The sequence below is a fragment of the Calidris pugnax genome, unplaced genomic scaffold (assembly GCF_001431845.1).
Source record: "Calidris pugnax isolate Ruff unplaced genomic scaffold, ASM143184v1 scaffold38, whole genome shotgun sequence".
Taxonomy (NCBI): Eukaryota; Metazoa; Chordata; class Aves; order Charadriiformes; family Scolopacidae; genus Calidris; species Calidris pugnax.
Window position 1 is genome coordinate 11946332 of NW_015090995.1, and position 12102 is coordinate 11958433.

Here is a 12102-nt window from a genome sequence, read left to right on the forward strand (position 1 = left end):
ATTATCCTCTGCATCTCCCCAGAACTCTAATTGCAAGTCAGCCCTTCATTGTGTGATACCAACATATACGTAAGAATAAGTAAGTTTGCACCTCTGAAATGTCCTTAATACTCAGTACTATTTTGCTAGTTTGATTTTTATAGCAATAACTACATTGCAAGAAGAGTGGGAAACTTCTGGGAGGAAGTGTTTAACTAGCTATACATCTCAGTGGACTGGGAGTTTTCTAGGTTTTTACCCAATTCAGACTAATACCAAAGCTGTGAAATGCTGAAACAATGGCAGCTATTTACTCAAGCAGGTTTTCTCATTACAGGTGGGGTTTTTTTTTAAAATCTTTTAAATCAAGGCTGCAAAGCACATGGAGTAATGGCTGCATCAATCGTCAACATCTAAAAGTTACATGGATTTTATTGGCTTGTTTTCAAAGACTTTGCAGCTACAGACGGGGGAGATCTGTTAATATTGAATTAGTCAAAAGCAACCAAAACAACCTAAGATCAGATCTGAATTTCAGAGAGATGTTAGAAATGTCTCGCTTTGTCTTGGTCACTACCCTGCAGAGGAAACACACTCCCTTTCACTCCGACCCAGTAGAAGGTGCCTCAGTGCACTAAGAATTTGGCTCAGGGAGGCAAGTTCTCCAAGTCGGGTTTACCTGTCTGCTCCTTTGTTTTGTCATCAGCAGGACTGTGACCGTGTAACTATAAAACAGTTTAAAGATGTCCCCACTGGGTTAAGATTTAAAGCTTTTGGGGGGGAGGGGAGAACACTTCCCTGGCCCTCCATGCTTTGCAGGAACCTTGTAACTCAGTGCAAAATCTACACTGTAAGGTTTTCCCCAAAAAAATCTGGTCAGCACCATGGTCCACCCGTTAGCTAGATACGATGGGCAAGATAAAGACATCCCTCATGGCAAAACAAGCCTAGATGTTCTTCAAAATCACACCTACTACTCTTAAGGGTAATATGAAGAAAGTATTGAAATTATTTTAGGCAATACTTCAAGATATTCTTTGATACACATTTTGCCACGTGATTGTGTTTAATGACGTTGCTACACCCAGCGTTGGCAACCTGTTGGTTACACCAGTATAACTGGTTCTGCAACTAAGTTTTGCTTGGAGAGGTTGAAACCACTTCCCCCTCTCAGACAGCAAGGAGGCCCGGCCTGGACAAAATTCCATATTTAAAGTTAGACATAAAAAGTACAAACCTGAGCTGGTAACCAGTATAAATACTGATAATTATACTGATATAACTATTGATATAACCGATGTAATTGATATAAATGCTGATTTAACTTATAACCAGTATAAATACTGATAACTATACTGATATAACTAATGATGTAATTGATATAAATGCTGATTTAACTTGGCATGCTTAGTGCCTTGCTTCTGCCACAATCCATTCCCACAAGAGGCAAAATGAAAGAGTTAAATCACAGCAAAATATTCCTAAACCCATCATTAGCCTTTAACATTGTCACTAACTGCAAATGTGTAAATAAAACAAAATTGACCAAGCCACACAATTAAGCAGAGAAACATAAAAAAAATGGTGATTCTTTTTCCTTATTTTATTGGGTAAATGATTTAAAAGGTAATAACAATAGTGTTAAAACTACTACAATATCTTTCCACAGCCATATCTCACAGACCCACAGATAACCTTCTAGAGAGTTTTTTTTTTTTCTTTTTTCCTCATTTTTCTCTTTTTAAGCCGTACTTATATTAAAATGCCCATTTCAACAGTTTCTTCACACTAATAGCAATTAAATGTGGAAGGAAGGAGGATCTAGTTAGAAAGGAAGGGGGTTTAGGTAATCTGTGATATTATTGTAATCAATCAAGTTACTAAGGAAGGAAGGAGAAGAGGGGCCTCACAGGCTACTCCAGGTAGCTCGAAGCCCATTGTGTGTCACCATCGCATTAAAGATAACTCAAAATGCTGGTGAACAATTTAAAGTAATTTTTTTTTTTTGTAACATATAAAACACTAAAATAACTTAGAAACTAGATCCAAATATCTTGAAAAGAATCAACTTTGATATACAAAAACAGTCATAAGTTGTTACAAAAGTTTCAAACAAAAGTTTGTTTTCTCAGTGCGTTTATGTACCAGCGCAATTACTGGGTCCAGAGCAAAGAAAGAGGTTTTTATTTTTTATTTTTTCTTTAACAGTAATAAAAAACGAGGAAAACATATCTTTGTATATAAAGAATCATTGCTGGTCTTAAGAATAAATGTAACCAGAAACCCTTAAATCTGAGAGGCACACTTTGGGTTTCTCTTTTTTTTTTTTTTTTTTTTAACTTTTTTCTTTTTTTTTTTTAAACATAAAAGGAAAGTCACCAGTTTATTTAAATGGAGAAGATATTCAGACTCCCCAAATAAACTTAATTCAATTAACATCACTAGCAAAAATCAGTTAGAAACTGTACAAAAATAAAAAAGTTAACACATTTAATCCTGCAGGGATTTCGTAAGGACTGGAAGGCAGGCTTTAGGAGCAGCATTTGGGCATGGCTGGAGGCTTCTTTGGTTCGATCTAACACACATAAGAGATGTAACCTACTCCAGACAACAAGTTTAAAAACCCGCACATGTGAGGACAAGTAGAGAGGTCCGTATACAAACGGCAGGGTGTGCAAATGGGTGTGAGCGCCTGGATGTGCTCGTGTCTGAGGTCGGGACGCCAGCGAGCCTCCCCGCCACCGCCCGCAGCGGGGCCGGGGGGAGAAGTCAGTGCTACAGCTGGCTGGGCAGAAGGAAGGCCACTCGAGGCAAGACTAAGAAATGGTTTCATGTCAAGTCTACGCTTTTGTCGTCTTAACTCAGTTTACAGAACAGGGGGTTTTTTGGGAACATTAAGCAAAAGAATTAAAAAAACCAGCCCCAACAATAAGGCAAACTGAGTAGTGATCATAAAAAATTAGCATTCCAACTTAAAAAGCAGTGAAATAAGCTACTTGGTTGTACCTTAACTTCTTATAAAGTACCCCAAATAATAATAAAAAAAAGGTATCTAAACCCAGCAATATATCTAAAAGGGTACTAAACACAACTACCAGGGAATGACATTTGTGAAAGCCGTTGTTGATCAGCTTTAAGCAAACAGACCTGTTCTGTCCCAGTGCGTGTCACAGTGAACTGCACGTTCTGTACAAATCAACCACAAGAACACAGAAACAATCCATGGCGTTTTCAGCACTCGCGTGCTGAGGAGGTAGGTGCCCTAGAAACACTGTAGATAGATTGAGCATTCCAATCTTTCCAAAAAAATAGCATACAATCTGATTGACCACAGACTCTGTAACAGTTTTTTAATTAGTGATACAAAACTCTGGTCCAGAAGGGTCTGGCATTAACTCTCATTTCAAAAGCACACCTTTACAGTTTGTATAACACCCTTTTAACTATATTTTTAAGCAACAGCTACTAAGAGATAGACAAAAATGCATTGTGCATTATGCTGTATACAAAAAGGAGACAAAACTATCCTTTTCTCCCCCAAGCCATGGTGGGAAGTATTGCTGACCTTGTCCTTAAAAACCTGCAGGATTGTTTATTCATCAGTATATCATTATTACACTGGTAAGAAATTCTGTATAACATCTGCATATATCGAAGATTTTTTAAAAAATCTGATATGATTTTAGATCCGCATGACCAGTCACGTGACCTGCTTGAGGTTGAATAGCACCTTTCAATACATATATATTTTTATATATAATAGATCTTTTTAAAAAACTTCTAACAATGAGCTCATACAGAAGCATGAGCGTGCTGTAACGAGATGACAGATAAAGATGGGGTTGGATGACTTTTTTTTTTTTTTTTTTTTGCAGCAGAATGATTCAGTTTGTGCTCAGTTTCCCTATAAGGGCAAGAAAAAAAACCAACACAACTCTTATCAGGTAGCCACTTGTTCACCATTTCCACTTGAAGCCTAATCCATTTAAAAGTGTTCCCCAAGTAGAAACAAGACAACAGTATCATCCAAAATAGCCTCTGTATAAACATCTATTAATTTTTGCAGCTTCCAGCTGGCATCTCTTGGCTCCTGAAGTTTCAGGCCCTCTGCTTGTAAATTAAGGCATCACAACTGAAAATGTTAATATTTGGACATCAAATGCTGTGGATGAAGGAATACCAAAGACCTTCTACAAGAACCTCCATAGAAATTAAGTGGCAAAGCTAACCTCACATAAGGACGAGCATAATTTATCCATATCTGGTTTTGAAACCCTATTTACAATTAGCCTGATTTATTTTTTTTTAACAATTGAATTTTAATTGATTTTATCTGTTTGAATTTTAGATAGCTCTACATTTACAAACATTCATTATTGAAAATAACTGGAATTTCTGCTTGCTGTGGTTTCCTCACTCGTATTAGGAAGGTCTTTTCTCTAATGGGATGTATTGTCCCCTAGAACGTGCACCGAACTACAGCAGGTATCAGTGGGAGTTCTGCAGGCACAGGAGCAAGGAGCTGCCTCCTACCACATCCTGGGCTTGCAAACACCCCACACATACCTGCTACTAAATCCTATTTTTACAGCAGGAAAAAGTTCCCATCACTTTTCTTTCTTCGACCGTGTGGAGGGGTATGAGAATTATTACACAGTACTTACAGCTCTCAAGTACTATTCCTGTAATAGATGAAAACATGTAAAATTATGGCATACTTGTCCTGTGCTTTCACAACAGTCTTTTTTTCTTTTTTTAAGCAATAGTTAACTTTATCTGATAAACTATTCATGAGTTGGTAAAACTCAACAAGTTCAAAAGCAGAAGAAAGAACAAAATGGATTTTTCTTTTCCAAAGCAAGTTTGCTATTAAAAAAGAAAAAAAAAAATCTCACTTTAAAAAAATCCCCCAAAACCTGACGCCAGAGCAGACTCTATACAGTTTGCTAGAATGTCTGGCATTATTTGCTATATTTTTTTCTATGAATTTTATATATAAGCATATAGTTAATGTCATAGTCAAAGGCACTAAAATCTAAATCCATTTTTTTCCTAATATGACATCTGCCACTCACCAACCTGTTTTGAAAACCAAACGTGACTCCTAATGTGAGATGATGAGAAAGGCCTCCTCTCAGCACAAACGCATGGTTGTGACTAGTCTGGACAGGGCCGGACTGCCCTCGGTTCCCAGCACTGAATGGGAGACAAAGGTATCTGGTAGCTACTGGATTACGTCGTGCCCAATCAATTAGACCACTTGATTCTGAAAATGCTGCCATGTTGACATCACCTCTCATCGTACGTGTAATTGCTTCTCTTCATCCAAAAAAAGCATTTGGATGTCAGCCTTGCCATGTCGGCTGTAGGTGCTGGATCTGAAGATCATGTTTATAGCTACATGGGAGCTTCCTGTGGGGGTGAGATATTGTACACACAACATTATTAAGAACATTAGGAAAATGCAATTCATTGTCTAGTATAATACCTGAATCTGATATGTTTCATTCCCTGTCACACCTATGAATGCGAAAGCCACGAATGCCTTTTTGCTAAGCAAAGCATCCCTAACTGTAATCCTTAAACTCTTCCTTCCATCCACAGTCACAGAAAGCCTTGATTGATATAATTCAATGTTATGAAGTAGAAATTTAAAATTTCATAAAAAACCCAAGAGCTATATATGCTGCAAAAAAATCTGCAGTGACTCAATAATAAAAAAAGTATGGGATCTTTGTAGTAATGCAGTTTTCCCTCCCGTTGCCATGCTGAGCCTCACCAACTAAGCAGCCTCAACATGGCAACGGAAACTATCATCATAAAATGGTACAGTAATAGAGATAGCTAGACCAAGAAGGGGCAGGGTCTCCTGGGAAGAGGTCTGCAGAGAGGTCCAGTGACTGGTCATGCGGCTCAGTGTCAGGAATAATGGTTGTACGGTGGAAGGGGGTGCCCAATACCATTTTGGAAGTGATGATGCTGACGATGGGCAAGGTACTCTGTGTAGCTCATCGTCATCTTCTCACTACGGTACCTAGGAAAGAGCAAAGAAGCAAATTCAAGAACCGTTATCAGGAAGCTATAGGGAGCACTAAATGTACTGCTCTAGTGGCATGTGTAATGGTAACAGCTCCGTACTCTGATGACTGCCTTCAGCTGCACAGGGGCAGGGAGGGAACCACCACGGCTGTCGGGGTCACTCTTGAATCACATGACATAAGTGCTTATGAAAACCATTTTAAGCAAACAGAACTGTTAAAAATGGTTGCCTGTGATGTTGCTCAAAGTAGAGGGAACAGAAACTCATCATGATTTATTGAGAATGTCCCGTATCTTCAGCCAACTCTCTACATAAAACCTAGGAGAAAAACTGTAAACAAGCACTACAGATTTTTGGGCTGGTTTTAAACAATCAGTAACAATTGTCTGCCAAATTCTGCTTTTAAAATAATCCCAGCTGCATTAGATGGAGTTACATTAGAATATCTCAAGTTGGAAGAGGCTCATAAGAATCGAGACCAACTCCCTGCTCCTTACAGGACTACCTAAAACTAGACCATATGACTAAAAGCGTCCTCCAGACATTCCTTGAACTCCAACAGGCTTGGTGCCCTCACCACTGCCCTGGAGAGCCTGTTCCAGCAACTGGCCACCCTCTCAGTGAAGAGCCTTTTCCTCATGTCCAATCTGAACTTTCCCGATGGAGTTTCATTCTGTTTTCTCACGTTCTACTGCTGGTCACCAGAGAGATCAGCACCTCCCCCTCCACTGCCCCCCTTGAGATAGTTGTAGACTGTGATGAGGTCACCCCTCAACAATGAGGTCATCCCTCAGCCTTCTCTTCTGCAAGCTGAACAAAGCAAGTGACCTCAAGCCATTCATCATAAGTCTTGCCCTTGAGGCCTTTCACCATCATGGTCACCCTCCTCTGGACACACTCTCATAGGCTGATGTCCTTCTTGTACTGAGACACCCAAAACTGCATACAGAACTTGAGGTGGGGCCACACCAGTGTCACAAAGGACAACCACCTCCCTCAACCAGCTGTGTTGATGCACCCCAGGACACGGTGCGCCCCCTTGGCTGCCAGGGCACACTGTTGACTCATACTCAACTTGCCATCAACCCAAACCCCCAGATCTCTTTCTGTAGGGATGTTCTCCAGCCTCTTGTTCCCAATTTGCACGTATGACCAGGATTACCCTGTCCCAGGTGGAGAATCCTGCTCTTGCTATTGTTAATTTTCATACGGCTGGAGACTGCCCAGCTCTCCAGTCTATCCATATCTCTCTAAAGCCTCTCTGCCCTCAAGGGAGTCCACAGCTCCTCCTAGTTTAGTATCATCAGCAAGCTTAATGTATATTTGACTCCTGCATCTACGTCATTTATAAAAACATAAAAGAGCACTAAAATTGAGCCCTGGAGAACCTCACTGGTGACTGGCCACCAGCCTGAAGTAACTCCATTTACTAAAACTCTTTGAGCACAACCTGCCAGCCAATTGCTCACACATCATGTTATGGACTGTCTAGCTGTGTGCTGGACATTGCTTCCAGAAGGTTACTGTGAGACACAGTATCAAAAGCTTTGCTAAAATCAAGAAAACCCACATTTATGGCCTTCCCTTGGTCAACTAGATGGGTGACCGTGGCATAAAAGGAAATTAAATTGGCAAAGCAGGACTTTCCCCTCATGAACCTGTGCTGGCCATGATCAGTGACTGTGTTGTCTCTCAAGTGTTTTTCAATAGCTCCCAGAATAACCTGCTCCATAATTTGCCGGCACTGAAGTGAGACTGCCAGGCCTTTAACTACCAGGGTCTTCCTTCTTGAAAAATGGGACAACATGTGCCAGCTTCCAGTCGCCTGGGACCCCGCTAGATTCCCAAGACTGTTGAAGAATAATGGAGAGAGAGAGGTCCTGCAATAACAACGGCCAGCAATATGTAACTAAAAGCAGAATCCAGGCCATGACAGCAAATATTTTGGATATACTTGCATCAGTATTGACAACAAGGAATATATTGCCACATTTACACCTTCCTGTAGAAGAGTAGAATCTACACAAACCCAACACTATTCCATAGTTCCACAAATTTCACTTAGAGAGCCCTTGCATAAGAGATCTGACAGATGAGATTTGGTGAATCCAGCTACAGTGATCTAAAATATTGCCACCTCTACTTTCTAACATATTTTTCTTCTGGAGTTGCTCTGGTTGTTCTCTCCTCTCTTAGGTCTGAAAAAAACCCAACAGATGGCTCCACCACTTGCACTTACAACCCAACACAAGAGTTTACACTACTGTGGAGCTGCCAACTGCAGGAATTAAGGTGGCAAACACATTTGCTTCTGTTGCCTCTTTGCCAGAGGAACAGAGCAGAACATCACACACTTGCAGCTTTTTGCTTCAGTGGATGTGTTTTCAGAGCACCAAAGGTGCTTACTTGATATAACAGCATTTGTTAATGATGTATAATTTAACCAAGGGCTGCAGGTCCCTGCAGAGCCATCAGCTGCAGCTCCTCTTGAATGGATGCGAACAGCACGGGGCTCTGCACTTGACGAGGAAGCTGCTCTGTGAATGAAATCCCCTGCCACTATGAAATTAAACCATAAGCTCGGCAGTTAATGAAGTTGGCTGTAAGTGGGTCAAAGCAGGCCAAAGGCAGCCTGACTAGAATCACATATGCTCATTTAAGCAGATGGAAAGAGCAAATGCAGTTATTATCCTTATGCATTCTAGACCCCTAGCATGGGTACGCTCCTTTCAGCTCCGCTGTTTTTTAGTTCTTCAAAACATGGCCAGAACTACTGGGTATCAGCTTGAAGACAGCTAGCAACAGACTAGTTCTGCTCACGTTAAAGCTCTCTTCATACAGAGGGCATTTACTTTAATTGAGAGCATTGAAAAAGAAGTTTAAAGCTCTTATTCCACTGTTTCAAAAGATGTTTCACTGTATGACAAGAAGTTATTAAAATGAGGCTCTAAAAAAGGTTGTCTGATGCTGGGCAATGGTTACTATCTTAATGCTAGTGTTTATAATGTGTCAGCAGAAGCTGAATTTTTAAGTAGAAGAGAGAAAAAAATTTTCTTCTGAATATTAAAAATTATGCTTATTCTTGTTTCTTGGAAAAATATTTTTCTTATTTACTGAGTTGTACAGAAATCATAATTTATGAACTCTTACTCTTGCCCTCAGCTGTCTCCATATATTCTTTTTGAATAGAAGATAACAAGGTGCACAGCTGAAATAAATAAAAACAAAATAGTGTTCTGCATTTGGAAATTTAGCTGGATTTTGTAAATCCTTCCTCACTAATTTAACCTTCAGAATAGCAGGTTTTCCTCAGTGACAGCTACTCTATAGGAATCGGGTTCCTACAAGAATCTGGAATTCTGAACATTCACTGAGACACAAAGTCTTTATTCTTCATCCATAAGATCACTGAACAAGTAATTCCTCTAATATGAAAATGTTTATTTTTCTAAGAAATGCTCTGACTTCCATCTGGACTAAGCCTAAACTGGTGCTTAAGTAATAGCAAGATTTGTAGATGAAGATGACAAATGTGGAAGGTGAAAACAACCAAAACCTCAGGTCTCTGTCCTACAGAAGCGCACAAACAATCAGGAGAATACCAGTATTTTCAAATGTCTGAAATGAAAGGATTAGGTTTTTATTATGGACAAGGAAGTCAAGGCTGGCTTACACCTAGCTGCTCTAAGGAGGAAAGAATTTCCAAAGAAATCAGGACACAGGAACAAGGGTAATATAGACAACATTTTAAGAACTAATCTTGTGACCCCGTGAGTCCCTAAAAGCTGATAAAAGACAGGAAGGGTAACAGCTTTGGACAAAGAATTCTAACTTTGTTATTTGTATTAATAGCATGTCAAGTGCGGCCTCCCTGAAGAGGATGAACAGTCAATACTTCCTTATTTAAAAATTCTTTTTTCTCCAAGCATGGATCAGATAACTAAATTTAGCAGTCATTTTATACTGCAAGCTGATAAAATTACAGTTTTAGAGGCATTCTTATAGATGATTTTTCTTCCACCCTTCACCACACAACTATAATATTATGGACAGAATATCTGCTGCTAATTCTAAAACATTCTGGCTCCCACGCACTAAGAAGCCCTCATGAACACGTTTTATTAAATTAGCAACATCGAAGTATGTCAGTGAGTGAGAGTGACAAAGTATAAAATACAATACTAAATTCAGCTCTCGGCTCCCCAGAACACTCTGCCATAGTGTAAGCAGCACAAAATATGCAGGCACCCTCAGACATATGTAGCCTGATATTTAACCCCAGCCTTTTCTTTCTTGCTTCGTGCCACTAACCCCAACGCAAGGCTCAAGTCCCTACTGCTGTTGTGGAAAGAAAGCAACCATTAGTAATATATACAGAGGAAAAGCTTATGATTAACATCTGAAATAAGCACTTACCAGGACTGAACACATCACAGTAGTACAAAAACAGGACTTATCTGTAGTATCCCAAGATGCATACCTGGTTAGCTTTATTGTTTTCCTGAATTCATTAGTAATCGGAGCTTTGTAGCCTCCTTTCCTCAATAAGGAATCTATGGTTTGAATGTGGTCCCATCCTGTTGGATTTCACAGTAGTAAAAATTAGAAATATAGCGATAAGAATAGATGTTGCAAAAATACAGTAGAATATGTTGTGTTATTGATAACAAAAGTGCTCTGCTGAAGTTCTGTATAAAACAGAACATTCTTCCCTATTTAAGAACAGCAGAAGGAAATATAACATATAGGATTTCTTTACACACAAGGTTCACTCTACAAACAACGTATATTTTAATCTCATAGTTGAAATATTTTAAAAGCGGACCCACTATATCCAGGCGTCCTAGATTGGGGGTGAGATACAAAATTTAACTTTTCTGAAATGTTCAGGTATGATCATGTATCACAATCACTTTATACATTATAAATGACTATGATGGCATGATAAATTAAATTTCTGTATAAAATAAGAAATAAAAGAATGATTAGTTGAACATGTGCAGAGAACTTCAGATTAGACTTCTCCATAGATACACTTAACATTACAGTGATATGTCTACTTTCAGAACTACTGTAGTATATTCTAGGTGTCTGGGTAATAAAAAGAAGTGATGGATTAAAAATACAGACCCATTTACTGTTCCTAATAAAATCTTTATGCTGTTCAAAACTCCTATTTATTGGTTTAAAAAAACCATGTTACTTAAAACGTAACATTTTAAGTAGCTGTTAGGCATATTATTTCCAAAAGATGCAATTAGATTAGTCACACTGATACATTTAAATAAAAAAAAAAAAAGGAGCAAAAAAAAGGAGTCATAAAACAGTACATAAAAAAACATGAACGTGTAGTTTTGGGTACTTTAAAGAGTCAGATTGCAATGCATGGTCTGCTAAAAGTATTTAGAAATTTAAACACAACATGCACACTCACACACCCCATTCCTGAATTTCCAAAAAGCTTGTTAAGTGATCACCCAAGGTCTCGACAAACCCCCCCTTCTCTAACTTGCCAAATTACAAAATTACATAAATTACAAAAGCAAAAAAAATTGTCTTTGGAGACCTCTAAGCTTTTAAGTGACTATTTGAAAACAGAATTATCAATTAAAGGTGATCCTCAGTAAAGGTTTAGACTAATGCAAATACAAAAAGGCCAAAAAACCCAAAAAAGCAGCAATACAAAATGTAAAAGACACCCCGTCAGGCTTGGAAGAAAAAAGCATAGTGAGTAGTCACAGGCAGCTGCTTAATCCAAAAGATTACTATTCAACAAAATCTACTATCGTTTTTTTAATTCACAAACTTAAGTCTGTGCCTCTATTGAAAGGGACTTTAACAACATTATTCTGGACTTTTATATTGCAAGTAATTCCCTTCCATCCATCAAAAATCCCAGGAAGCCAGTGTTTATAACAGGAATTAAGTACTCGCAGAAAGTACCTCATTGAAAAAAAAAAATATAAATTGATTGTTGCAAATTTAGGAATAAATCAGCTGTTAAGGTAACTGACCAGACATCCCATCACTTAACAGAGCTTTTACATGTCACTAATATCACAGCAAGACAACTATATGAAAAT

At 38.7% G+C, this 12102-nt stretch overlaps 1 protein-coding gene across 4 annotated transcripts in view; it reads right to left on the bottom strand.

The window, feature by feature from the left end:
* Nucleotides 1-1567: 1567 nt before the first annotated feature.
* AMMECR1 (Alport syndrome, mental retardation, midface hypoplasia and elliptocytosis chromosomal region gene 1) overlaps nucleotides 1568-12102 on the bottom strand; it is a 122932-nt gene continuing 112397 nt past the window's right edge. For all 4 annotated transcript variants that reach the window (XM_014955219.1, XM_014955223.1, XM_014955220.1 and 1 more), the window contains 3 exons: nucleotides 10500-10596; nucleotides 5940-6013; nucleotides 1568-5391 (listed from right to left, as the gene is read on the bottom strand). In XM_014955219.1, coding sequence (XP_014810705.1) covers nucleotides 5276-5391; nucleotides 5940-6013; nucleotides 10500-10596 — 287 coding nt within the window. In that variant the 3' untranslated portion in view covers nucleotides 1568-5275. The remainder of the gene's footprint in view (nucleotides 5392-5939; nucleotides 6014-10499; nucleotides 10597-12102) is intronic.